General features: G+C 39.5%; 1 protein-coding gene across 1 annotated transcript in view; it reads left to right on the top strand.

Moving 5' to 3' along the window:
• The first annotated feature begins 12814 nt into the window (after positions 1-12814).
• arrb1 (arrestin, beta 1) overlaps positions 12815-25825 on the top strand; it is an 82167-nt gene continuing 69156 nt past the window's right edge. Inside the window, exon 1 of the mRNA XM_052109621.1 lies at positions 12815-13128. Within this exon, the coding sequence (XP_051965581.1) occupies positions 13109-13128 (20 nt within the window). The 5' untranslated portion in view covers positions 12815-13108. The remainder of the gene's footprint in view (positions 13129-25825) is intronic.

The raw sequence follows: 25825 nt of genomic DNA, 5'->3' as shown, positions 1-25825 counted from the left end.
TCTGTGCAAAAGGGCCATAGAGAGAGTGCCGCCTCCCTGAGCGAAGTCAGGGTTTTACAGCCGCTATTTTCTTGTCCCCAAGAAAGACGGCGGCCTCAGACCAATATTAGATCTCAGGGTTTTGAACAAAGCGCTTGCAAAAAGACCGCTCAAAATGCTTACAACCAGCAAACTCCTCGCATGATGTGCCAGGGGACTGGTTTATTTCTCTCGATCTGAAAGATGCATACTTTCAGATTCAGATAAATCCCCGCCACAGGCCATTCTTGAGATTCGCCGACGGCCAGGTTTATCAATACACCGCCCTTCCGCTCGCCTGTCCTTAGCACCCGTACTTTCACGAGCGCATGGACGCTGGCGCCGCACTCCCGCGGAGTCAGGGTTTGCGAATTCTGAACTATTTGGACGATTGGCTGATTTTGGCACAATCACATACGGAGCTTCTGTCTCACAGGACAGTTCTCCTCAGTCATCTGAACAGTTTGGGCCTTGCAGTCAATTGGACCAAGAGCTCACTACAGCCCAGTCAGACAATTTCCTTCCTTGGAATAGAACTAGACTCAGTGGCAATGACGGCTCGCTTATCTACACAGCGGCTGCGGTGCAGCTGACTAGTCAGCGCCATTTCAGATGAACAGCCTCACACCTCTGAAGAAGTTTCAGAGAGTGCTAGGCTACATGGCCTCAGCCGCAGCAGTACTTCAACTGGGTTTACTGCGATGCTCGCTTCAGCATTGGCTAAACACCACGCGCCTCGCCGGGCTTGGGCCACAGGCCGCCAGCCAATCAGAGTGACTCAGACCTGTATTTCAGCTCTGCAGCCCTGGACAGTGGCCGAGTGGTATCAGCGGGAGTGATGATGGGAGCTGTATCTCGCCGAAAGTCATCTCGACAGACGCTGCCCAACACGGGTTGGGGCGCGTCTCGCGAGGGCTCTCCGTTTTTGGCCTATGGTCAGTTCAGGAAAAGCTCCTTCACATAAATTGTCTGGAAATGATAGCGGTCGAGCACGCCGCGGCGCTTCCTCCCGATCATTCAGGGTCACCACGCCCTGGTCCGCCGACAACAGGTCTGTGGTATCCTATCTAAACCGCCAGGGCGGTGTCAGATCCAGGAACCTCTTCCATCTGACCTAAACGCATACTGAGTTGGTCCCAGCGCCACCTGCGCCGCTGAGGGCGACGCGACGTGCCAGGCCACCTGAACGACGGCCCAGACAGACTGTCCAGAGACAATATTCCCCAGGGAATGGTCCCTGCACGCCAAACAGTCCAGACGCTATGGCGATATTCGCAGAGCAGAGATAGACCTCTTTGCGCCAGAAGAGAACTCTCACTGCCCAATATTTTTCTCGAAAGCGAGGACGCCGCTGGCCCAGGACTGGCCCAACCGCCCGCTTTACGCTTTCCCTCCCGCCTCGCTATTGCCACAGGTAATGCAGAGGATCAGGGAACGCCACCGGTGCTCCTCATAGCCCCGCTGGGAGAATCAAACATGGTTCCCGGAGCTTACGCAGCTGTCACTGACAGCCGCGGGCCCATCCCAGTGAGAGCAGATCTCCTCTCGCAAGCTCGCGGAACGATCTGGCATCCCCACCCAGAGCGCTGGGCGCTACACGCTGGGTGATCAACGACTACCCGCCGCTTTGCCAGAAGGAGTAATAAACACCATCATACACGCTAGAGCCCTCCACGAGAAGACTCTATGCGCCAAAATGGTCTGTGTTTTCAAAATGGTGCACCGACAGAGACCTGACCCACGGACATGTGGGTGTCGCCGCTGCTCGTGTTTTTACAAGAGCTGCTGGATAAGGGCAGATCCCCATCCACGCCAAAGTGATGCGGGCGGCCGCCGCGGCGCTCGCTGAACCCCTGCACGCCAGTCACAGGGTAAAAACGAGCTGGTCATCCGCTTCCTCAGGGGAGCTAGAAGGATGAACCCTCCGCTCTCCATCGGTTCCTATCTGGGACCTTTCTATAGTTCTCGGCTATGAAAGCCCCCTTTCGAACCGCTTCAATCCGTGGATGTGAAACACCTCTCACTTAAAACCGCTTTTCTAACTGCCCTATCATCAGTTAAACGGGTGGGAGACCTTCACGCTGCCATCTGTCAGCCATGCGTGTCTTGAGTTTGGACCAAGTGACTCCAAGGTCATTTTAAAGCCTAGACACGGCTACGCCCCCAAGGTGGTCGGTACTCCTTTCAGAGCACAGATCATTTCCTTGTCGGCGCTACCAGCATCTGATAGCTGAACGCGACGCCAATCTCCTTTGCCCAGTCAGAGCACTGAGATTAGTATACTGCGCGCCTCGCGATCTTTCAGAAGCTCCGAGCAGCTTTTCGCTTGCTCGAGGGCGCACCAAAGGTCTCGCCACCTAAACAGACACTGTCCAGATGGATAGTGGACGCTATTGCTGCCGCAGACGCCAAAAGACCTACCATGCCCGCTAGGCATTAAGGCTCACTCCACTAGAGGCATGGCCTCCTCGTGGGCATGGTCCAGCTGGATTTCCATTCACGACATATGTGTGGCAGCGGGCTGGGCTTCCTCCACCTTTGTCAGATTTTACAATCTGGAAGTACCCGCTCTGCAGGCTAAACTGCTAGCTGTTTACACGCTACAGCTCCCCTGGTGAGCTGCATTAATGGGACACAGTCCACACAGACCGCACCGCCGCCTGTCTATGTGCTTATGTACTACACACACACTGGCCCGCGACTCTTGCCGGCCAAATATTAATTCCCCACTCACAAGGGCTCCCCCCGGGCCCCCCTTAATTCCCTGGGGCTCATGCAGTGGATGCTTGGTGCGCACGGCGTTGACAAAGGGTTCCCGAACCACAGACTCGAAGATAGTGTTGAACCCGGAGGTATAGTTTATTGCAGGGAAAAGGGGAGTAGGAGAAACTGAGTGCACAATGACGTGCAACGGAGTGAGTATCAGAGGAGGTTGATGAAGGGGCGATGAAGTAATGAGCCTTGACACACCTGAGTGTTGGAGTGGAGAACTTGGTAGTAAGTCACTGGGATGAATGAGCGAGGAGCCCGGAATGGCGATCACTGGAACGTAATGCAGAGGCACTTGACAATGGAGCGTTGAAACACGCCGGAGCGTTGGAGAGGAGAATATCGTCGAACGTAACTGGAACGAAGGAGCAATGAGCGTTAGAAGGAAGCCAGGAAACGTCTTGGAGAAGGAGCAGGTAAGTGAGTCTATGTTTCACGTATGAGATCAGACAAAGTGTGAATGGAGAGTGGAGCTTTTATGTTGTGACGCAGATTGATGAGGGAACAGGTTTCAGGTGCGGGTGATTAGTACTCTGGAGAGAGGGAACGTGGAGTGAAAGTGCTGGGAGTGTCAGGCTGAACTGTTACATAAGGAACATTTCTATAGTGAATATACATTTTCTAGTTTTCCTCTTCTGCAAAGTAAAAATTGCTCGCAAGCCAAAGTCATTTCTGATTTGTGAACAATTTTTTCTTGGAAACCAGTGAACTTGTGAAAACGGTACTCAAATCGGTCTAAATGATTCAAATTTGTGAACTGGTCTGAATCAAAAAAAAAAAAAAAAATATATATATATATATATAAACATCCAGCAATCTCAAATGACAGTAAAGGTCATGGAAAAGTCATGGAATTTCATTAGTCAAATGGTGGGAACCCTGGATATCATGATAGAATTCACAGCCCGCGGACGGGCCCTTAAATGTACAAAATAAAAGTATGCGATAAACAAAACTGCTGTGTGTTACATTGGTACACATGCCACATATCTTTGGAAAGCTACATTTCTTGATTTTCTATTGATATGAACCATTTTAAGATACAATCACAACAGCAGGTACAATCTATATCTTTGTCAGACCACCAACATATAAACAACCAATAACAAAATTTAGGCAACTCACCTATGCAGCATCATAGTATTCCACTGATCCATAACTTCCCGACAAAAACGGTGTTGTTTCATTGTCAAATGTCCAAATGATCAAATCAAGTAAAATGTTTAGTCCAAATCACATTATTACATCAATAAATATCCACAGACTCTTGTTGCATCATTTCAAAGCACCTGGCAGCTGTACCTAAACTTTCACATATTATCGGTAATAACTTCAGTTCAGATGTAAACATTTCCTATATCCGGTATCAAAATGGAAGCACGCACTCTGACCTTTCGATTGACACCTCATTTGACCCAATAGGAGCTTCCATGTCCTGTCCAAAGCCTTCAATACCCAACCACAGTCTATGTCGAATGTAAGGGCATACCCACTTTCCTTTGTTTACTGATCAAACCAATCACATCGAAGAGTGGAAATGACTGACGCATCGTATAGCCAATGAAATTCTGAAAACAGTGATATGCGGCTTTAGTGGGACGATTAGAGCACGGTTCTGAAATGTGTGTGCGCAATGTTGCCTTGCCATTACTCAGTGTTTTGTGCGTCCGTGCGTAAAACCATTGGAGTGTTGTTTTGGAACTGTTTACACATTTGGCGATTTAAATATGGTGAAACGGACGCGAAAAACAGGATTTTCACCCCAGGATGTGATTTAAGAAGGCATTCATTGTGAAAATTCTGAGTTTGGAGATGAAATTTCTGAAAACAATACGGATGATTCGGAGGCAGAGGAAATGTTTATGGAGAGATGAGACATTGCTCTGGACAAGTAAGTGTTTTCTTGTGTTTTATAACATATATTACTGTATATTCTGCATAAATAAGCTTTAGTTTGAATAATGAATACACATTTTGTAATTACCCTTTGTCGTGTGTTTCCTCAGTGAGTGTTTGAACCGTTTGTGCGTGTGTGAGGTTTTAGTTTATTGTTTGTTTCAGATCTATTGACATGCTATATAGATGTTTTGTATATTTACTGTAAATATATATTTATATATATAAATGGACGCGAATATATATATATATATATAAATAAATCAATAAATATAAGTTGAAAATAAGAATATATGTTGTGTTTGAGAGTCTATTTGTTACAATGCTGAATTCATGGGGGGAGGTGTAGGCCCATCTATTTGTTCCATAGTACATTGGCAAAGTATACAGTATTTACAGTAAATATACATACAATAATACATATTTACACACTCGAAAAGAAAAACTATATATATATATATATATATATATATATATATATATATATATATATATATATATATATATATATATATATACAACATTTAGTTTCAAGAAGGGAAAAGGCACTCTAATGCGTTTATGCATCAGTTACTCTGTGTCAGCAAAACTAATAGTGGATCTGGATATGGAATATGATAGCTCTAAGTGTCATCTTTCATTAGAGCCCATAATTATGACTATACGTTGAAGCGTTCAAAAGTAGGAGCCTTTTTGTCCTAGGTTACCAAAGGGTCCTTTTGGAGTATCCAAAAGGCACTTTTGTAAAACGCCTGGGTGTACCCTTAGAAAAACATGTGTAAAATATTCATTTTTTATGGTATTGTTATAAAATTTGAACTTGGACTAGGTAAGGCTTCATGCTGTGATCCCATTGTGTTCTCAAGCTAATAGCTACAAGTTATAGTCATCTGCAGGCATCTGTATGCAAAAAAAAATTCCAGGCGGAAAAACAAACTTCTATTTCATTGTGTTCAAACTTCTATCACTCAAAATCAGTAGCACTTACAGTAATTCTGACTACTGGGGAAAAAACTTCAGAGTGTCCCCTTTCAAATGTGACCAAAACCATGCATGTACTCAAAAAGGTTCAAGAACAGCTTTAACTTTACTTTGGGTATGCCTTGATTAGGCGTTTTAGGCTAATAGGCTAATTTTACAGGATTGGGAAGAGGATATACAATTCGATTAGTTTGAATAGCAAAATTGTGTACCAGGAAATTATAGGATGCCATAGCACTACAGATTAAGGAACAAAACCAGTGAGTTTGACAAAGTATTTAGGAATGCAAAAAATTTAAACAAACAGTGCCTGTTGTTGTTGTAAAAGGCACTTTCCAAGAATAAGGTACACAATATGGCCTGATATTCTTCCTTTAAAAATGAAATAATTTCATTTTCAATGAATGGTCAGTGAAAGTTGTTGTCAACCTTAGGGAGGTCAAACTAAGTTGATTTATTTTCTTTTCACCTCTTACAACCCTATTACCAAAATTCTGGACAAGCCTAAATAGAATTTAAACCCCAGATTTGTTTGATTAAATGTATTTACTAGCAATAAAAAATTAAATAGACGCCATTTATGAAAAAAGAAACATGTCAGAAATGTGACAGTGTGTTTGAAACAGGCTACTTTTCACGCTACATTAATTTTATGTCATTACACGTCTCTCTGGATTTCTTGATTCTGATTGGTCAATGGGCCATCTAGCTGTCTGATATATCTGATTTACAACCACACGTCCACATATCAGACCAAACATCCTGGTATTGTGTGCCATCTTTTCTACTTCTCGGATCACTGCGACTGCTACAAGTAAGCTTATAAAATAATTTAAACACAAATCAATATTTCATGTCCATTTATTGATTTATTTTCCGAGTTTTGAAATAGTTTGGAAACTAAGGAGTGAGACAGTCATTTGCACAGAATAAACACCAACAGAACTCTGGTGCAAACCAGAGGTGGATTTCAGCTGTTCAAGGATTTATTTTTTCTCACATAATTACATAATATCAACACAAATCAATATTTTATGCCCATGTGATTATTTATTTTGTTATTAGCAATGTAATAAGCGGGATAATATACAGTCAGCTGGTTGTTATTGCAAAATAAACCCTTCAGGGTTTGATCAAACTGCTGACTGTACATTGTCCCTTATTTCATTGATAGTTTACCTCAAACATATCTAATATTTCAAAATAGCTCAAAACATAACATATGGGATATGCCTTATGTTTTAAGGAAAAAGTAACAGGACAACCTAAATTAAGCTCTTACTCAGTTGGGGATAACTTGTTGGGGACCAAATGTTGGTATGTAGTTACTGATAAGGTCACATTTCCCATAAATTAAAGATAAATATTTGCTTGAACATTTATTCTTGCAAAACCTTGGTAACAGGGTAGATTGGTTGCACTTCATGAATGCAGTCAACATAAAAATATGTGTAAAACTTAAAGGTCAGCAGGTGTTTAAAACAGGCTGCTTTTCATGCATTTCCTTTTAGAATTAATTAAGAACATGTATTAACATGTCTTTTTGACAGACTTCAGTTTTAGTGTTACAATTTTAGTGTTAAATATGTTTTGCCATAACAGTCGGAGGTAATGATGCTATGGTATTGCTGTCCAAATGTGTTATCATATGTGATTTTTAAACGCAGTACAAGAATCCTGATGCCACCATCTTTTAAAAATGACATGATAAAAACACTAAAAAAGCATCAGGGATGCTTTTCCAAATTAGTAAAACCATGCCATCCATGCTTCATGCTGTCGAATATTGATTTATTATGTCCATAGTTAATTTGGAACTGAAATGTGTATTATATATTTATGGCCAATGCACTGAAAGTGCGGAGACCCTTTTGTACATCTAAGGATTATTTATTAGGGCCCAAACACTGAAATAAAATGGTCTGCACTTATATAGAGCTTTTTTCAACCTTAGAGGTTACCAAAGCGCTTTACACTGTGTCAAATTGCTTGACATAAGAGAGGGGGACATCTACAGGGAGTCGAATTTTGTTGAATGAATTTTGGATCAAGGCATAGATATAATGGGGTCAGAGACAAATAATAAAATATTATCTGCATAAACCAAAAGCTAATGTGCCATACCTCCTGCCATCACCCCTGGAAAATCATCCTCCTTTCTTATCACATCTGCTAATTGTTCCAACTTAATCCATTCAATAAGTAGTTCCAAACCTGTATATTTCCAAAATCTTAGAAAGATAATCCCATTCTACCATATCATATGCCTTTTCAGCGTCATGTGAGATGGCAACGACCAGAGTCTGATCATTCGCCACTGGCCACTTGATATTGATGAAATGCCTAATGTTATCTGAAGAGCTGTGGCCCCGAATAAATCCCAACTAATAGATATGTATGAGAGATGTCATAAATTAAACGATTAGCCAAAATTTTAACATCTAGCTGAATCAGGGAAATTAGATGGTAACTATTAGACATGCTTGGATCTTTGTTCTTTGTGAAGACTGATCCAGGCTTGTGTCATGGTTGGCAGAAGCTTTCCATTCTTTAATGATTCTGTAGCATAAGATTTTAAAAAAATCAGCAGCAAAGCCTTCTGGCCCTGGAGCTGTGTCTGAAGTTAAATCTTGAATTACCTCATCAAGCTCCTCCAAAGTTATCTCAGAATCAAGATAATTTTTTTGCTCAGTTGTCAGTTTAGGGGGATCTAATGATTCCACAATGTTTCTAATATTTTCATCAGTTGACGAAGATGTGGAACTATAAAGATCAAGATAGAATTCTTTAAAAGCATTATTAGTATCAATGACCGAGGTATATATAAATATTTCACCACTAGCAGTTTTCACTGAGGGAATGGTAGAAAAAACTCTCTCTGCTTTATATATCTAGCCAAAAGCTTCCCTGCTTTATCCCCCGACTCAAAGTAATACCGTCTTGCCCTGAGTAGCCAAAACTCCACCTTCCGTGTCAAAATAGTATTATATCTGTATTTCAGTTGGGTAAGTTCTCTGAGGCCATCAGATGACATTGGGCACTTCAGCTCTGCCTTGGCATTTTAATATTCCTTTCCAACTTCACCAGTTCTTATGCTTTGGATTGTTTGATGAATAAGGCATACCGTATGATCCGACCCCTAAGACGTGCTTCCCAAGCCACGCTCACAGAGGATACTGAGGACCAGTTGGTCTCCATATACATATTGGTTCCAGCCTTAACATTTGTTGGAATTCATGATTTTGCAAATGGTATACATTAAAGTGCCAACTATATGATTTATTTCTCTCCATATGTGGCAACACCTCTAAACTCACCAGGGCGTGATCTGAGATTAAGGTGTTTCCAATTGAGCAATCAACAACAGATGAAATGTGAGACAAAAATAAAATCTTATCTAGAGTAAATATTTTGGACTGATAGTCCATAAAATTATGGAATGATACGCAGAATAAACACAAAGAACGTGTAGATTAATTCACAAAACTGTCCCGAAGGTGAGTTCCTACACAAAACAAACTCCATCCACTAGCGGAACCAGCACACACACACAAAAAATATATATAAATAAAAACAATCTGTTCAGTTTCCTTGAACAGTCAAACGAATGTTCAGTGAGCCAGCTGTTCATGAGTGCAGCAGATGACCTAATCCTTCCAATGTCCTACCAAAAATACTCCACAAAACAAACTCCAGCCAATAGGAGGCATAAGCACAAAGAACAAGCAGAGTCATCCACAACTGTCCAAAAGGAGTATTATTCCACAAAACACACTCCAGCCGCTTGGCGGAACCAGCACAAAAAGAAACACGAAAGGCGCCCAGCTTCCTCAGACAGTTGGAAACATCAGCGATCCCCTGTCGATGTTAGAGTTCCTTGAAGGAGTTTTACTACACAAAAAAACTCCAACCGCTAAGAGGAACCAACACAAAAAGAAACAAAAAGGCACCCAGCTTCCTCAGACAGTCAAGTGTATGTTTAGCGAGACAAGCTCACTTGGGGGGGTGGGGACAAGCAATGTCTCTATGAAAGACATTGCTTGCTGTGGGCATGTAAATATTTTGCAGCCATCCTTAGGATCTATTCTCAATTTGGCTGGAAACATCAGACCAAAAATCAATTCCTTTGATGTACAAGTTTTTTGCATTCCTTGAATCGATCACATTTCTCTCTTTTCGAATTCACAAAGTCTGGGAACAAGAAAATGTTGTGTGTCTTCCAAGAAAGATTTCCTTTACTCCTCGCCTCACGTAACACAAGATCTTTATCAGACGATCTCAGAAATCAGAATTGATTGAGGCATGGCACCATGTGACTCACTCACAGTGGTGAGTTTAACAACACTCAACACATGCAACAACAGCATCAGCAGATGTCAAGCTATCCATTGTCCAGCTTGTCAGTGCATCCATGTTTAAGTTTGTCTGTGTATAGTTCAGTAACACTTTTCCAAAACATGAACCAGCAAATTTTAGGTGAGTGCATTTTATTGCATCATATTCAATCAAATGTATTATGCTAATGTGCAGTCAAAACTACAGGCTTAAAAAAAATGTCAAAGCTGTTACACAAGTGATGTCAATTGTAGTGCCGCCTAGAAGATGGCCATGTTTGGGGGGCTCTGTAGCACATTCCTTTCGAACAAATTTACCACTGACAGTCATAAGCTCAGAAAGTTGGCCATTTTGGATTGTTTGAAAAATTCATGCTCTGGAATTTGAAATTCTTCTCCTAGGGGTTTCATGTGTGAGGTACCAAATGTGGGCGACATCATGCCAAGACACTAACAATGCTAAATTTCGAACAGTGTTGCCATGGTGACGCGATTACATAAAAAAATGGGGAAAAGTACGTGTCTCATATCTTCATTGTGTGATTTACATAAAAATGTAACCAAATGTTTTGCCTTGTGGGCTGATCACACTGATGTGGCTATTGTGGGTCACAGTTGTAGCTCCACCAACTGGCGGAAGGAGGTGTGGCACTTTTAACAGACTTTGACATATCCCTCTTATGTTTAACTGAATTGATTCAATTTTTTTTTATGATGTCAAGACAGTACATATTTTTAATTCTGAAGGGATTCTTGATACCTCAAATAGTGTTGCCAAGGCAATGCATTAAATGTCATATTCCTTTTTATATATATTCAAATGTTTTTGAGGTACTTTGATTCTTCTACGGTCACCAATCTTGCTACTTGTTCTCATCAAGCCAGACAACTTTCAACATTACAGTCATTAGCTCTGCCCAACAGAAAGTCTGCCATTTTGGATCAAATGTGCATTTTTGTTTAAAAATTGCAGTCCCTGAACGTTTGAATACTCCTCCTAGGGAATTAATGTGATTATCACCAAATTTAGGCAATATTATGCAAATACATTGAAGATGCTAAATTGTGTACAGATTTTTTAAATATTGAATGGTGTTGCCATGGTGAGGCAATAAATTAAGGGCAAAAATGAGAAACAGGAAGTTCCTTATATCATCTGTGTGCATTGTATGATTTTGATGAAAATTTATCAAAATTGTATATTTGGTAATGGAGGTTGATCACATTTATGTGGCTATTATGTATCATGGTCATAGCGCCACCAACTGGCAGCAGGAAGTACAGCTATTTTAACAGATTTTGAAATAGACTTCTTATGTTTACATGCATTGCTTCAAAATTCTATAGAATAATGTCAAGATACTGCTGATGTAAAATTGTAGAGGAATATTTTATATCTTCAATACAGTAGCCATGGCAATGCATTAATTGTTATTATTCCTTTCTTCCTAAATTAGGGTGTTTTTGAGGCACTTGGCATGCTTAAAATTTCATGAAATTTTGCACACACATCAGAGTCGTTGGCCATTTGGGCTAGACAAAAAGTTACGGGGGTGGGGTAGCTCTGCAGTGCCCCTTTAAAATGGGCATGTAAGATGGCCTCTGTAGCACCACATTTTCACCTAGTCATCAAAATTGGTACATATATAGTTCTCGTCAAGCCGGACAACTTTCATAATTATAGTCATTATGTCCGCCTAGTAGGAAATCGCTAATTTTGGATTTTTTTGTAGTCTCTGAACTTTTAAATACGCCTCCTAGGTGATTCCTGACATTGTCATTATATTTAGACAACATTTTGCCAAGATATTGAAGATGCTAAATTGTGAATCCATTTTGATATATATCGAACGGTGTTGCCATGGCGAGACATTTAATTAATACAAAAATGGGAAACAGGAAGTGTCTTATATCTTCTGTGTGCAATGTATGATTTAGATCAAAATTGAGATGTATGTTTAGTCTTGGGAGCTAATCACATGGATGTGACTATTTTGGATTACAGTCATAGCACCAAAAGCACCACCACCTGGCTCTTACAACCGAATTTAAAATAGTCCTCTTATATTTACTCAAATTGCTTAAAAATTGTTAAGAATAATGTCAAATGCCAAATGCATGTATCCTTGCAATGCAAGGTTGCATATGTAACCTTGCATTGTTTTCCGAAAGCCACCAGGTGGAAATGGACCAGTTGTGCTTGGGCACGTCATCGCTGCTTGCAGTGATATTACATTATTGTTATTGTCTCTCCAAATGTGGAATGTTTTCCAAGCAGCACAGTTATCAAGGGGAACAGCTGCATATTTTTTAAAAACACACCCACTTTTTAAAAAATAATCCATAATTCTTTTATCCATTTTTTTTTTCCATTTCTTTGTTGAATGGATATAAGTATTGATTTATTGTGACGTTAGGTAGTTTGGAACTGAAATGTGACACCACTTTAATGATGTCAGTGTTAAGATGTAAATAATGCTCCATCCATCACAGATAATGTGTGTTTGCTCATTTCATGGCCCCTGAGAATGATGACGAGCAGAGAATATTTGCTCAGCGATGGAGAATATCACCCACTCACCTCTCCTGCACACATACCCTCACACATCCAGAGAGGAGAGAAGAGAGAGAGAGACAGGGAGAGGGAAAGACAGCAGAAGGGAGGGTGGTTGATCTGGTATACAGACAGTGTGAGGCAGTGCTTCTCACTGGATAGCAAACGGAAGCTATCGCCACTATAGGATTTTCCCAACAGCCTTTAATTTTCATACGTTCCATCTGAAGGACACTTTATTAAACCGGTGCAAGGCAGCCAAGGAAGACAACAAAGAATAACAGTCTATTGCTTGTTTTATTTGGGAAACGGGGGGTTTACCTTTTGGCAAGCGGCCGTGGAGATGCTCCTGTAATTGGATCCACTGGAAAGCGCTCAAACCTCTAGGAGAGCTGCTTAAGTTACAGCGGATCTCTTTAGAACACAGACTGAGAACATAGTAAATAATTTTTCTCTCTCTCTCCATTTTCCTTGGCTCTACCTTCCTTTCTTTAACTCGGCAACCCTTCTCCTAGAAGAGTTTTTGTGGAACGTCTGTCACAGGCGGATCTTCGCAATGGGTGATAAAGGCACAAGGTAAGCAATGTGTTTCAGATGGATTCGCTTGTGCAGGAGAACTGGAGGGCTTTGCAATATTTTGATCTGTGATGGCTCTTCATTTTCTGTAGCTTGCTGTATTAATAAGAAATGCAACTGGCCATTTAACAGCACTGAGACTCAACGCAGTGAGTATTGCATTCCAGTGCGCATCAGTGTGCATAGCAGCTTTGAGAGTCCCAGACTACGTTTTGTTTTACTGTTATTGGTGTCCACTAGATAACTATATTGTAGTTCTACATGTCTGTCATTTTATATGTAATTTTCTTTTTTATTTATGACAACATAAATTCAACATGGCTAACGAAAGTGGTGATGCACCTCTGGAAGTACCTCTGTGATATATACTATCTGCTATTGCAGTGGGCATATGTGTAACTCTCTCTCATAAAAAATATTGGGAATGATTATGTAGTATCTTGAGAGTTTTTGTCTTGTTTTCCAGTAAAAATATCTGAACATTAATTTGAGAAGCAAAAGACACAAAGTTTTGTCATGTTTTCAGGGAAATCTAACAAAATGTGGTAACATTTATGCTCACATCAGTAAAAAATATTTTCCAATTGGGTGAAAAATAAAAAAGTATACTTGAATGTTTTTTTTTTCTTAATTTAAAGGGAGAACAAGTTTATTTTTATTACCCCTTGTTTTAAGCACACACACCCCACCAAATGTAGTTATTACTCTGAAAACAAGACTTAATATCTCATCGTTCTGCTTCTCTTGTAATTAATCAGTTTCTTACAAAAAATACTCTGGAAGAAAATAATAATATTCATTCTAGCTTTTTTAGTATTTTATTGATGGGCTTTGTGTGTTTAATTGAAATTATGGTATAATTGGATAGAAAAGTGGAGAAAGTAAGTGAATGGGATTAGGACATGGCACAGGCAGAATTTAAACTTGTTTCCCCTTGAGCGCAGGTATTGCTGATTACTCCATGACTCTTACTTAGAGTTCACCTTTAGATCAGTGGTTCACATGTGGTTTTGCTTCAGGATCCCGATCCAACTTTACACCATTGCGCAACACTGTACCAAAATAGTTTTTTATACAAAAGTAAAACCTGGTCTTATAGAATAATGTTACTATACTTTTGTGAATTCATTTTTACACATCTCATTGTATATATTGCGGCAGGTTATTGGTGAAATTAACTCTAGAGACACTACAACAACAATTACTTTTATTTGCTGAAATGTAAATCACAAGTAATCGACAGATTCTTTGTTCATAAACACGTATTTATCAACTTGTAAGGTGATAAATTGTAATGTTTGCATAATGAACAACATTTACAAGCTTGTTTGAGTGCAATCAAATGATGTGTTATTCCTGAAAAGCACACCGACATGCGAGCTGAACATTTTATTGAAGCACTATAAATTGACATGGGTGTTTGAGCAAATTTTTCATCTCACATTTGCTTTTATGACACTATTGGTTAGGTTTAAGGTTTAGGGAAGGAGGTAGGTAGGTTTTGTTGATTTCAAACTTATTACAGCATTAAGCTACATTAACACTGAGATAAGCCAAACCTCATCTGTTTTTCATCTCACATTTGCTTTTATCGATTAGGATTAAGGTTTAGGGGAGAGAGATAGAGCATTAACCTTTAAAACCTCATCTGTTTGAGAGAACAATTAACTCCTTTTAAGTGCCACATTACACCTTGGAACTGTCATGATACGTGTAATGAACCACGTAATGTCATTTTGCTAAAAATAAAGTCTCCACAGTCTTGTCATTTTTATGAGATCAGGCTGCATTTTTGGCTTCTGTCTAATTCAGCTTGCTTCTACCAGGTGATAGATAAATTTAGCCAAAATACCGTAGAGTTTGGACACACTCTCTTTGACATATAAAAAAATATATATTGGATCCATGTTATCTCTTTATTAAGTTAATACAGCTATTTATTTTACTTTTCTTTTTTTTTATTTTTATTTTTTTTTATTAACAGACAGACATACAAACCAAAATAGTGCATTAACGAACAATATAGTAATTCCATAATTCCAGAAGTGAAAATAACTGTGTGTGTGTGTGTGTGTGTGTGTGTGCATAAGCAAAATAACCATTTATTATTTATTACCATCATCATTACCATCACCACATAAATATATTACCATCATATTTATTTTACTTTTCTAACTATGCATGTTATTTGATCTCCTACAAATATTGTGACAATGGCAACACTTTCACAAATTGATATTACATTCATCCTCACATTTATCATGGCAGTTCTGAGGTGAAATATCCTTGGCATGGTGCAAAAAACTAACGAAATGTTCTCCTAAACAGATTTTAATCCAAAAGTTTTTATTGGTTTTCAGTGACAGTACAAAATAAGACATCATAAACAGTGGACAGTAAAATATTGTCCATTCTTAATCCCTTACATGATCTCCCCCCCCCCTCAATCCAATAGCTCAAAAAAAAAAAAAAAAAAAAAAAAAATATATATATATATATATATATAATAATTACATTCTCCCTACAAAGATCCTTCTGATAAGCGAAAATTATGTACCAGTGCCAGTTACAGGTGCACAGGGTAAACCCTTAATGTAATTTAAAAAGGGATCCCAAGTCTTGTAAAAGGATTTAAGTGAACCAGAGAGTGAGTATCTTAACTTTTCAAGTCCAATACAGTAGAAAATGTCCTGTATCCACCTGTCATGTGTTGGAGGAGAAGCATGCCTCCACTTAAGAAGGATGGCCCGTCTGGCCAGGACTGTAGTAAAAGCGATGACTTTACGATCTCGGGCAACCAAATCAGGCATAGAGGAGACCCCAAATAAGGCTATAATTGGATCAGGGTCAATATTAGTGTTGAGAGCTTTATTAAGCGTCTGGAATACATTAGACCAAAAGGTTACCAGCTGCGGGCAAGTCCAAAACATGTGTAGATGGTTGGCAGGTGATTGTTTACAACGATTACAGGCAGCACTCTTGTCTGGAAACATTTTTGCCAATTTGGCGTTGGTTAAGTGCGCTCGGAATAGTATTTTACATTGAATTAAGCCATAGGTCGGCAACATGCGGCTCTAGAGCCACATGCGGCTCTTAAGCGCCGCCCTAGCGGCTCCCTGGTGCTTTATCAAAAATATTAAAATGGAAAAAAAAATGTTTTAATAGAATTTCTGCAGGAGGAAAAACATGACAAACATTCTTAAAGTTTTTCAACGTTGTAAAAATGTGTGTAATAAATATTTAATTTCAACATTTCTGTCAACGAAGAATTTACGTCATAGACTGCGACACACATTTCTGTCAGATCGGCGTGACAAACAAACAAACAAACCGGCGGGTGTGTCATGGGCCATGGATCCCAAGGGAAAAAAGAGAAAGATAGCTGAGGAGAACAGAGGATTCAACAGTTCTTGGACCGAATCATTTGCTTTCATTGCCAATGCGGAGGGATTGCCTACATGTTTGCTTTGTAATGAGAAGTTGTCAAATAACAAAAAGAGTAATGTGGAAAGAATGCTACATTTGCAGTCAAGTACCCAGTTGGGAGTGAGAGAAAAGTGCGATTGCATTACTTCTGGAGAAATTAGAGGAGCGCAAAGATAAATTTAAGAAGTGGATTGCATCGCCAAACTCCACTACTGCTGCTAGTTTTGTTGCAACCCGGGAGATAATAAAGCGTGGGAAACCGTTCACAGATGGTGACTACATGAAGGATTCATTCATTAAAATATCAGAGCACCTATTTTCAGACTTCAAAAACAAAACCGAGATAATACAGAAAATTAAAGACATGCCTCTCTCCGCAAAGACAGTGAAGGAAAGGGCCATTAAAATGGCAGGCAACATTACCAATCAGCAAATCCTGCGTGAAGATTAAAGTTTCTTACATGCCCGATGTTGAGAAGCTGTCCAGTGATGTCCAAAAACAGAAGTCACATTAAACGGGTTAGCTAGCACATAATTAGTAACAAAGTGGCTTTTTTATAAAGTGATTTCTTATTTTTGTCAGCATATTTGGAATGACACATAGGGATATTATTGTGTTTTGTTGCTCAGGTCCGAGGATGGCTGCATTATTGTGCGTGTCAAAAGGGAAGAGGATGATGCTGCATTTTACCCTTGCACTTACGTGGCATTTGCTAAAGAGATGGGGACAATGCACAGAAATGGAAGTTAGACTGTATTATTTTTGTCAAGGGCATGACTGGGCTGCTTTTATGTTTTTAGTGCGTTGTTGTTTCGAATACTAAAGTAAAAATGACATCAAAAAATCTGATTTCTTTATTGTATTTCTTTAATTTCATAAATGCAAGGAAACATAAAACATTAAAATTATAATGGAAGTGAAACTTAAAGCACCACCGTACAGTAGATTAGTCACGTGGTGCGTCATTCTTCCAGGATGCGCTGCAGGAACATAAACATTTAATCATGAATGCTCATTATGTATTTGTAGCCTACTTATCATTTTGATACTAGGTGGCAAACAAAGCTAATATAACACTTACAGCATGCGTTGCATTCATTATAAGGGTTATATAAGTCTTTTAATTTTTTGCGGCTCCAGACAGATTTTCTTTCTTTTTTTTTTGTCCAATATGGCTCTTTCAACGTTTTGGGTTGCCGACCACTGAATTAAGCCATGCCTGGCACATATAGAAGAGGTATGTACCTGGCTCAAGATGTTATGCCATAGATCCTCTGTAATAGTAACACCAAGGTCTTGCTCCCAGGTATCTTTGAGAGTGTCATTAAGGTCTGAATTCATAGAATTTATTAAATTATAAATGACTGAGATTAAATGCCTGTGGCTGGCCTTTAAAGCAAGAAAGTGATAAATTTTTGTTTCAGGGGGACGATTGGGAAAGTAGGGGAACGGCTTCTGTATGAAGTGTCTGATTTGAAAGAACCAAAATAGGTGATGACTGGGTAGGTTATACTTTTTAGATAAAGAGGAGAAAGAGACAAATACACCCTCCTCATAGAGGTCACCAATCTTGAGAAGGCCATTAGATGACCAGAGGCGAAATGCAGGGTCTGAACTAGATGGGGGAAAAGAATAATTATTGAGGATGGGCATATAAGTGGAGCCTCTATTTAAACCGTAATGTTTCCTAAATTGGACCCAAATTTTAAGGGAGCTAGTGACTACTGGATTATCTGAAACTCTGTTTACAACTAAGGGAAGCTGAGAACAGACGACCGAATAGAGAGAGCTTTTCATTGATGACGTTTCCGTATGCACCCAGGGAGGACTGTCGGAGTGGATATCTTTGTTCCAAAAAAGAAGCTTGTTGATGTTACAGGCCCAATAATACTGTTGAAAGTTGGGAAGTGCAAGGCCTCCTTTAGCTTTAGGAAGTTGTAGAATTGATTTCTTAAGGTGAGCGGGTTTATTCCCCCATAGAAATGAACGCAAAAGACTGTCGAAGCCAGTAAAGAAAGATTTACCAATACAAATTGGTAAGTGTTGAAAGAGGTACATACATTTGGGCAGAATAACCATTTTGACCAAGTTTATGTGACCTACAAGGGATAAAGGGAGAGAGGCCCACCTGGACATATCTAGTTTAGACTTGTCCACAAGCGGTTGAAAATTTTTTGCAAATAGATTATTATATGTATTTGAAAAGAAGACCCCCCAAGTATTTGAAACCGTCAGGCGCAATCTTGAAGGGTACGAGTGATAGTGGAAGTTTTTTAGCTTCAGAGTTAACAAAAAAAACTTAACTTTTTTGTAAATTTATCTTGTAGCCAGATAATTTACTAAATCTGTCTAGGATATCTAAAACTGGGGGAAGAGAGGAAGCAGGGTTTGAGACATACAATAAAAGGTCGTCAGCATAAAGAGAGAGCTTGTGAACTAAACCCTGGCGAGAAATTCCCTCAAAGCCATTGTGGCTGCGGAGCCAGATTGCTAAAGGTTCTATGGCTAGATTAAAAATCAAGGGAGAAAGGGGGCATCCCTGTCGTGTCCCACGCTGAAGCGAGAAATAGGGTGATCGTATGCCATTAGTATGTACTGATGCCATAGGAGAGGAGTATAGAAGTCGGATCCAGGAGATAAAATTAGAATTGAACCCAAACTTTTCAAAAATAAAAAACAGGTAACCCAATTCCACCCTATCGAAGGCCTTCTCAGCATCCAGATACACAATAATTTCGGGTAAATCTGATGGGCGGGAAAAGAGAATGTTGAGAAGCCTTCTAGTGTTAAAGAAAGAGTGTCTTCCTGGTGTGAAGCCTGTCTGGTCATGAAAAATTAAACATGGTAATACCCGTTCAAGGCGAAAACATAAAACTTTAGCCAGAATTTTAAAATCTACGTTCAGAAGTGATATTGGTCTATAACTACCACAAGAGGTGGGATCTTTATCCTTTTTAAGGAGCAAAGAAATAGAGGCCTCGGATAAAGTAGGAGGGAGGCAGCCCACTTTAAAGGAGTCATTGAAAAGCTTTGCTAAAGTAGGAACTAAAAGGGGAGCAAAAGCTTTATAAAACTCAACAGTAAAGCCATCAGGGCCAGGAGATTTTCCCGGTTTCATAGAATTAATTGCTACCTGTATCTCTGATTCTGTGATTGGGTCACCTAGATTCTTAGCAGAGTTTTCATCAATTGTGGGGTATTCAAGCGAGTTGAGAAGATCTAAGTTTGTACTATTATTGGGAGGGCTTTCTGAAGTGTACAGTCTAGCATAATAGTCTGAGAAAACCAGGTTAATTTCAGCCGGTTCCATTACCAATTCAGCTGTTGGGGATCTGATACCAGAAATCCACCTTGAAGTGCTAGCCGATCGAGCCTGGTAGGCCAAGAGTTTACCAGCCTTGTCTCCATGCTCAAAAAAAAGCTGTCTACATTGCCTAAGCTGTCTCTCTGTTAGGTCTGTCAACTGAAGGTTGAATTCTGAATGTAACTGAACTCTTTTAGCATAGAGGGCAGGCGAAAGTGAAGAGGCATAGGAGACATCTAACTTAGACAGTTCGTCGGCTATTGTAGCTAGTCTAAGTTTTTTGGCTTTCCCCACATGTGAGGAATATGAAATTACCTGGCCACGAATGAATGCTTTGAAAGCCTCCCACAAGGTGTGACTGCTAATGCCTGGAGTCTGATTGAGTTCGAAGTAAAAATGTATCTGCGAGGAAAGGAAATCTTTGAATGCGCTATCTGAGTCTAGAAGAGTTGAATCTCCAGGGTGGGGGCGACGGTCTGTTAGGTGGCAAAGTTATGTCAATAGATACTGGGGCATGATCAGAGACCACTAATGTGTGATAAGTGCACGTTGTAATAGAGTGTAACAATTTATTGTCTACCAAAAAGAAATCAATTCTAGAAAATGTATGATGAACATGAGAAAAGAATGAATAAGCCTTGCCTTGAGGGTTTTTAAATCTCCAAGGATCCGAGAGTCCCAGTTGTGAGGCGTTGTTAGCACCACATTGGCTGATTTTGTTAGAGTAGACTGTTTAGAGGAAGACCTGTCCATGGATACATCTTGAACCAAGTTAAAATCCCCTCCGATAATTATATGATGTTCATCTACTTTGGGTAAGCTTGAAAAAAACTTAACGAAAAACTCATCATTGTCCCAGTTGGGGGCGTATATGGAAGCTAAAATTACTGGTATGTTACGGAGCTTGCCCGAGACCGTAACAAAACGGCCATTTGGATCTATAATAGTCTCAGTGTGTTCAAACATAACTCTTTTATGAATAATGATAGCAGCCCCACGAGCTCTCTGAGAGAATTTAGAGTGAAACAGGTGACCCATCCATGATCTCTTGATATGGAGTATATCTGCCGTTTGCAGGTGCGTTTCTTGTAGAAACATAATATCTGCCTTAAGATCCCGTAAATGCGGTAAAATTTTACTAGCTTTGATGGCACTGTTCATCCCCTTGGTGTTCCAGGATACTAGGCGCAGGTTCCCATCCCCTAACATGTTGGTATTAACCATTCTGAGAGGTTAACGAAACAGGACAGCACTGAACTGGTAGAAAGCATCCTGGATCCAAACATAGGAGAGAAAATGAAAAAGAAAAAAAAAGAAAAGAAAAAATAAATACAGAAAAAAAAAAAAACATTTAAAAAATGAAAAGGGAGACCAAATTCCCCAACACCCCCCGTCCCACAACTAACCACCCCCCACCCACCTTCAACATCTGACTTGCCTGAGCACTTAGTCTCGACTTCCGCTACCACTTCTATCCTTCTGGATCTCATTCCGCAGTTCCAATAGTAAGCCCTATAAAACTTGAACAGATTCAAAACATAACTTTTTATAGCATAAAAGTACAAAAGAGAAGAGCCCCAACACACCAAAATAAATAAATAAAAATAACTTGAATAAAATAATTCTATATAAGAAAATAATAATAATAGTTTTTAAGGAGCAATTGCCAGCTACGAAGCAACCAAGTTATTTTGCAATAGGATAGTATGAAAAAAAAAAAAAAAAACCTGAAGATAAATAAATAGGCTAGTCTCAGCATACACGTGGACATATAAAAGTTGGCCCTCAACTAATTCCAGAGAGTAAAAGAGACGAATGTAAAATGATATAGTTTAACCTGAAAACAGAACAACAAAACTATCAAAACTGTGAAAAATAATAACAATGCATCTGTATATTCAGGCTTGCATGCATAAATACGGCAAGTCATCGGAGTAATCAATGCAATTTGCATGTCTTCAGCCAAAACGTCAAACAGACAGTTACCAATAGTTGGACCTATTGGGCGGTTAGAAGAACTAGTATGCTTTCCGACTCTCTGGTGTGACCGAGAGAAGGAAAAAAATTAAATAAATACAATACAATACAAAGGGGAAACAATTGAAATAGTTCCTGCAACTTGCATCGATTTAACCGCTAGAAAACTGCCAACAGCAATATTAACCCTGGCCACCGGCTGGTTGATTGTCGGACAAGTTATGGCACATGATCCGAGGAGCGAGCAGCTGCAACAAAGTTCTCAGCCTCCGTCACCGAAGATAACATCTTCTTACCTCCGTCTTTGGTCCAGATAGAGAGCCGTGCAGGGAAAAACAAAGTTGGTTTATATCCAAGGTTATATAGTTCTGCCATTACGGACCGGTATTTACCGCGTTCAGTGACCACTTCAGGCGCGTAATCCTCGTAGATGGCAACTGGGTTGCCTTGGTAAACCAGTTTGCCTCTTTTGGCTCGAGCCTCACGGACGATCAACTCTTTTTGACGGTAGCGGTGGAGCCGGATGATGACTGGCCTTGGTTTCTTCCCGGTCGATGGTTTACTAACGAGAACTCTGTGTGCCCGGACATTTTACGAGAAGGTAAAATGTCTTGTCCCAGAATGTCGGCGAGTACTTGTGCGAAAAAAACTGAAGGACGCGGCCCTTCGAGCGATTCCGGTAAGCCCACGATCCGAATATTGTTTCGGCGGCTGCGTGACTCAAGGTCCACAACTTTATCTTGTAACTTCGCGTTACACTCAGCCATTGTGGCACAGGTCGTTTCCAATGCCCGCACCCGTTCGTCTAGATTGTTGGCACTCGATTCGAGCGAGGCAATTTTATGTTTGTGATCCGACAGCGTGGTCTGAATGCGATCAATCTTCTCCTCGAGTGTCGAGATTGCTGTTTTGAATTCGCCCGATAAAGCCATGTTAAGCTCGCTAGCAGCGTCATCTGCAGAGTCCGTTTTCGTTTCTTTTTTGCTCTGCTTAGCCGATTTAGAAGTCATGTTTAGACAAAATTATAGCGTGCGTGATAGATTTGTTCGTTTTGAAACTAAATAAACGATCAAATGGGATTAGAATGTTGGGTTAAACTGAAAGGTACGGGAGCAAGAGACAACAAGTCTACTCCATTAGCCCTTTAACCGGAAGTCCCCAAACAGATTTTAAAGATTACTGCCTGGTTGATTTAAAACTCTACCTGGTTTTAAATAAAAAAACAAGTCTTAAGCACATAATATTTTTAACAAAAACATTGTCTTAAGATGGTTATTTATATCTTTAGCTATAGTGTGTCAATAGGTAATATACATGTTAGACTCCCAAACATTCCTTCTGCAAATAGAATAGAAGAACATGTAGCCCTGTAACAGATGGCATGGTCCCACAGAGACCCCCAATGAACATCAAGTCAGTCTGGGATTACATGAAGAGTCAGATGCAATTGAGACAGCCTAAATATATTGAAGAATTGTGGTGAATTCTTCAAGAAGCTTGGAACATCCTATCTGTCAACAACCAAGAAAAACTGTATCCAGGTGTCCCTAGTAGAATTGGTGCTGTTTTGAAGGCAATCTTGGTCACACCAAATATTGATTAAGCTATTTTTATGTATACTAGACTTTGGATGATGTTAATTGAAAAATGAAAATTAATTATGTCACTATTTTTGAAAAGAATCCTCAATATGCAAATTGTTTTACAAGTACCTAAAACTTTTGCACAGTACTATACCTCCATACCTTAAACCTTAGACCTAACGCTCATGGATAATGTCATAAAAGAAAATGTAAGATTAAAAACACAACTGCTGAAGCAACCGTGTCATTTTGTGGCACTCTTGATAGTTTCTGCTCATGCGTGGGACATACCTTGGGACATTGCGTTGCAAGAAAGGTTTTTATAGTTAACTGAACTGAAACTAAAACTGAAACAAAATTCCAAAAAACAACCTAGAAATTTAAATTACAACTAAAATTTTTGAAACTGTCATGCATTGCTTAAATACCAACTATAACCAAATGATCATGAAATATTTTGTTTTCGTTTTTAATACTTTGACTTGTGCATGTAACAAAATTGTTTGTTTCTTTAAACGTCAAAATGTGTGCTCACATTTTGTGTTCTCAGTGATTTTGTATTTCTGTAATTGCTGATCTCTTGGGATTGTCATGCACAACAGTCTCTAGAATCTTTCTCAGAATGGTGGCAAAAACAAAAAACATCCAGTGAGCGGTAGTTCTGAGGAAGGAAACTTCTTGTTGATGAGAGAGGTCAACAGAAGCTTTCTGTTCTTGGCTGACAGAAGTGGAGCCCGACAAGGTTTTCAAGAGTCGGTGTGTTGTCCATTCCACAGAACTGTAGCTGCTGAAATCCCAGAACATCATAAATTACAGAAATGCTCAAGCCAGCCCGCCTGGCACCAAAAATCATGCCATGGTAGAGATCACAGAGATAATTATTTCCCCATTCTGATGGTTGATGTGAATGAATTAAAGATTCTGATGCATATCTGCATGATTTTATGCATTGCACTGCTGCCACACAATTAGCTGATTAGATAATTGCATGAATATGTAGGTGTACAGGTGTACCTAATAAAGTGGTCTGTGAGTGTATCTCCACATTTGTGAGTCCATTTACTCAGCTGTGTTAACTGAAATAGAAATACAAATAAAAACTAAAATATATTGATAGACTAAAATAAAAAAACACAGTTGTTAAAATAACTGAAACTGAACTAAATAATATTTTGAAATTGAAAACTAAATAAAAACTATAATAATCTTTCAAGTGCAAAACTGTATCAGTTGAGCTACAACACAATTTGATCACACCCAAATAAGCTTGAACAGTAAATGTAGTTGATTATGTAATACAAATGCTAAAATTTATCACTAAACTACTTTTCAAAAAGTTTAAATGCAACACATTTTTTGACTCTACCTTTTAAATGTGACTTGAAGGTGCTGTCATTAGACAGACCTTGCATATGCTAATCACACAAAATACGCATGACATTTTGCTAAGTCAATATTGTGACCCTGAGGTCAAAAACATCTGCTCTGCACTAACTGTTATTTTTCCACAATGAATTTGCATAGGACCTGCTTTTGACTATTTTGCTATTGTCCATAAAGGGCCCTGTTTTAAGTGTGCTAATTTAAGTCATACACAGTCAGTGGGCATGGCCATGAAGTTTTGGTATTTTCGTTCAAGCATGCACTAAGTCTTACAAACAAGTGGGTTTGGTGAAATTGTGTGCACAAAGCGCTAATGGGCTTGGTCAAGTGCAATTTAATTCTGAGGTTTTCTTTGGTTATTGCACGTCTGCATCCGATTATATAGTCCATTCCCTCAACTTCACAAGAAGTTGGTAGTGTAAATGGACTAAATGCAATTAATTCAATGAAAAGAAATATGGACTTACGTTCTTTTGTGCATTAACTGTGTCGTTTGAATGTCAGGCATATTTTGTTGACAGTGACATGCTCCTTTTATATGCACAGAAAATGTGGTTCATGAACATGAAGGGAAATTTGGTTGTATTAATTTCCTTCTTTAAGAGACTATTAAATCTGATCCTCCACACTGACCAAAAGTTTGTTAAAAAGAGCTAATAAATTGTTGAGAAAAATGTTTATCTTAGAAGGAACACTAATCTCTATGATGGTGACTTCACTATAAACACTAAACAGCATGGGTACCACTAAAATGAACGGTAAGCACAAGTACAACCCTAACCACAACAACAACTATTTATGCTCCACATAAGCCCCAATACCGGCCCCTTACATAGACTCTATTTAATAGATTGAATTGCATAAGGTGAACCCTTGCATCTCTAGATGCAGGCTTGATGTTATTTAGAATTGTAGCCCACACTCCCTCCTCAGAGTAATACTCTGATGTCTCATGACCTCTTCCAAAAGCAGTAATCACCACCCCAAGAGTATCTGCCACTTTAGGGGGGTGTAAACTACTCC

This window comes from Xyrauchen texanus, chromosome 38 (genome assembly GCF_025860055.1).
Source record: "Xyrauchen texanus isolate HMW12.3.18 chromosome 38, RBS_HiC_50CHRs, whole genome shotgun sequence".
Lineage (NCBI taxonomy): Eukaryota > Metazoa > Chordata > Actinopteri > Cypriniformes > Catostomidae > Xyrauchen > Xyrauchen texanus.
This window is presented reverse-complemented; position numbering and strand designations above follow the sequence as displayed.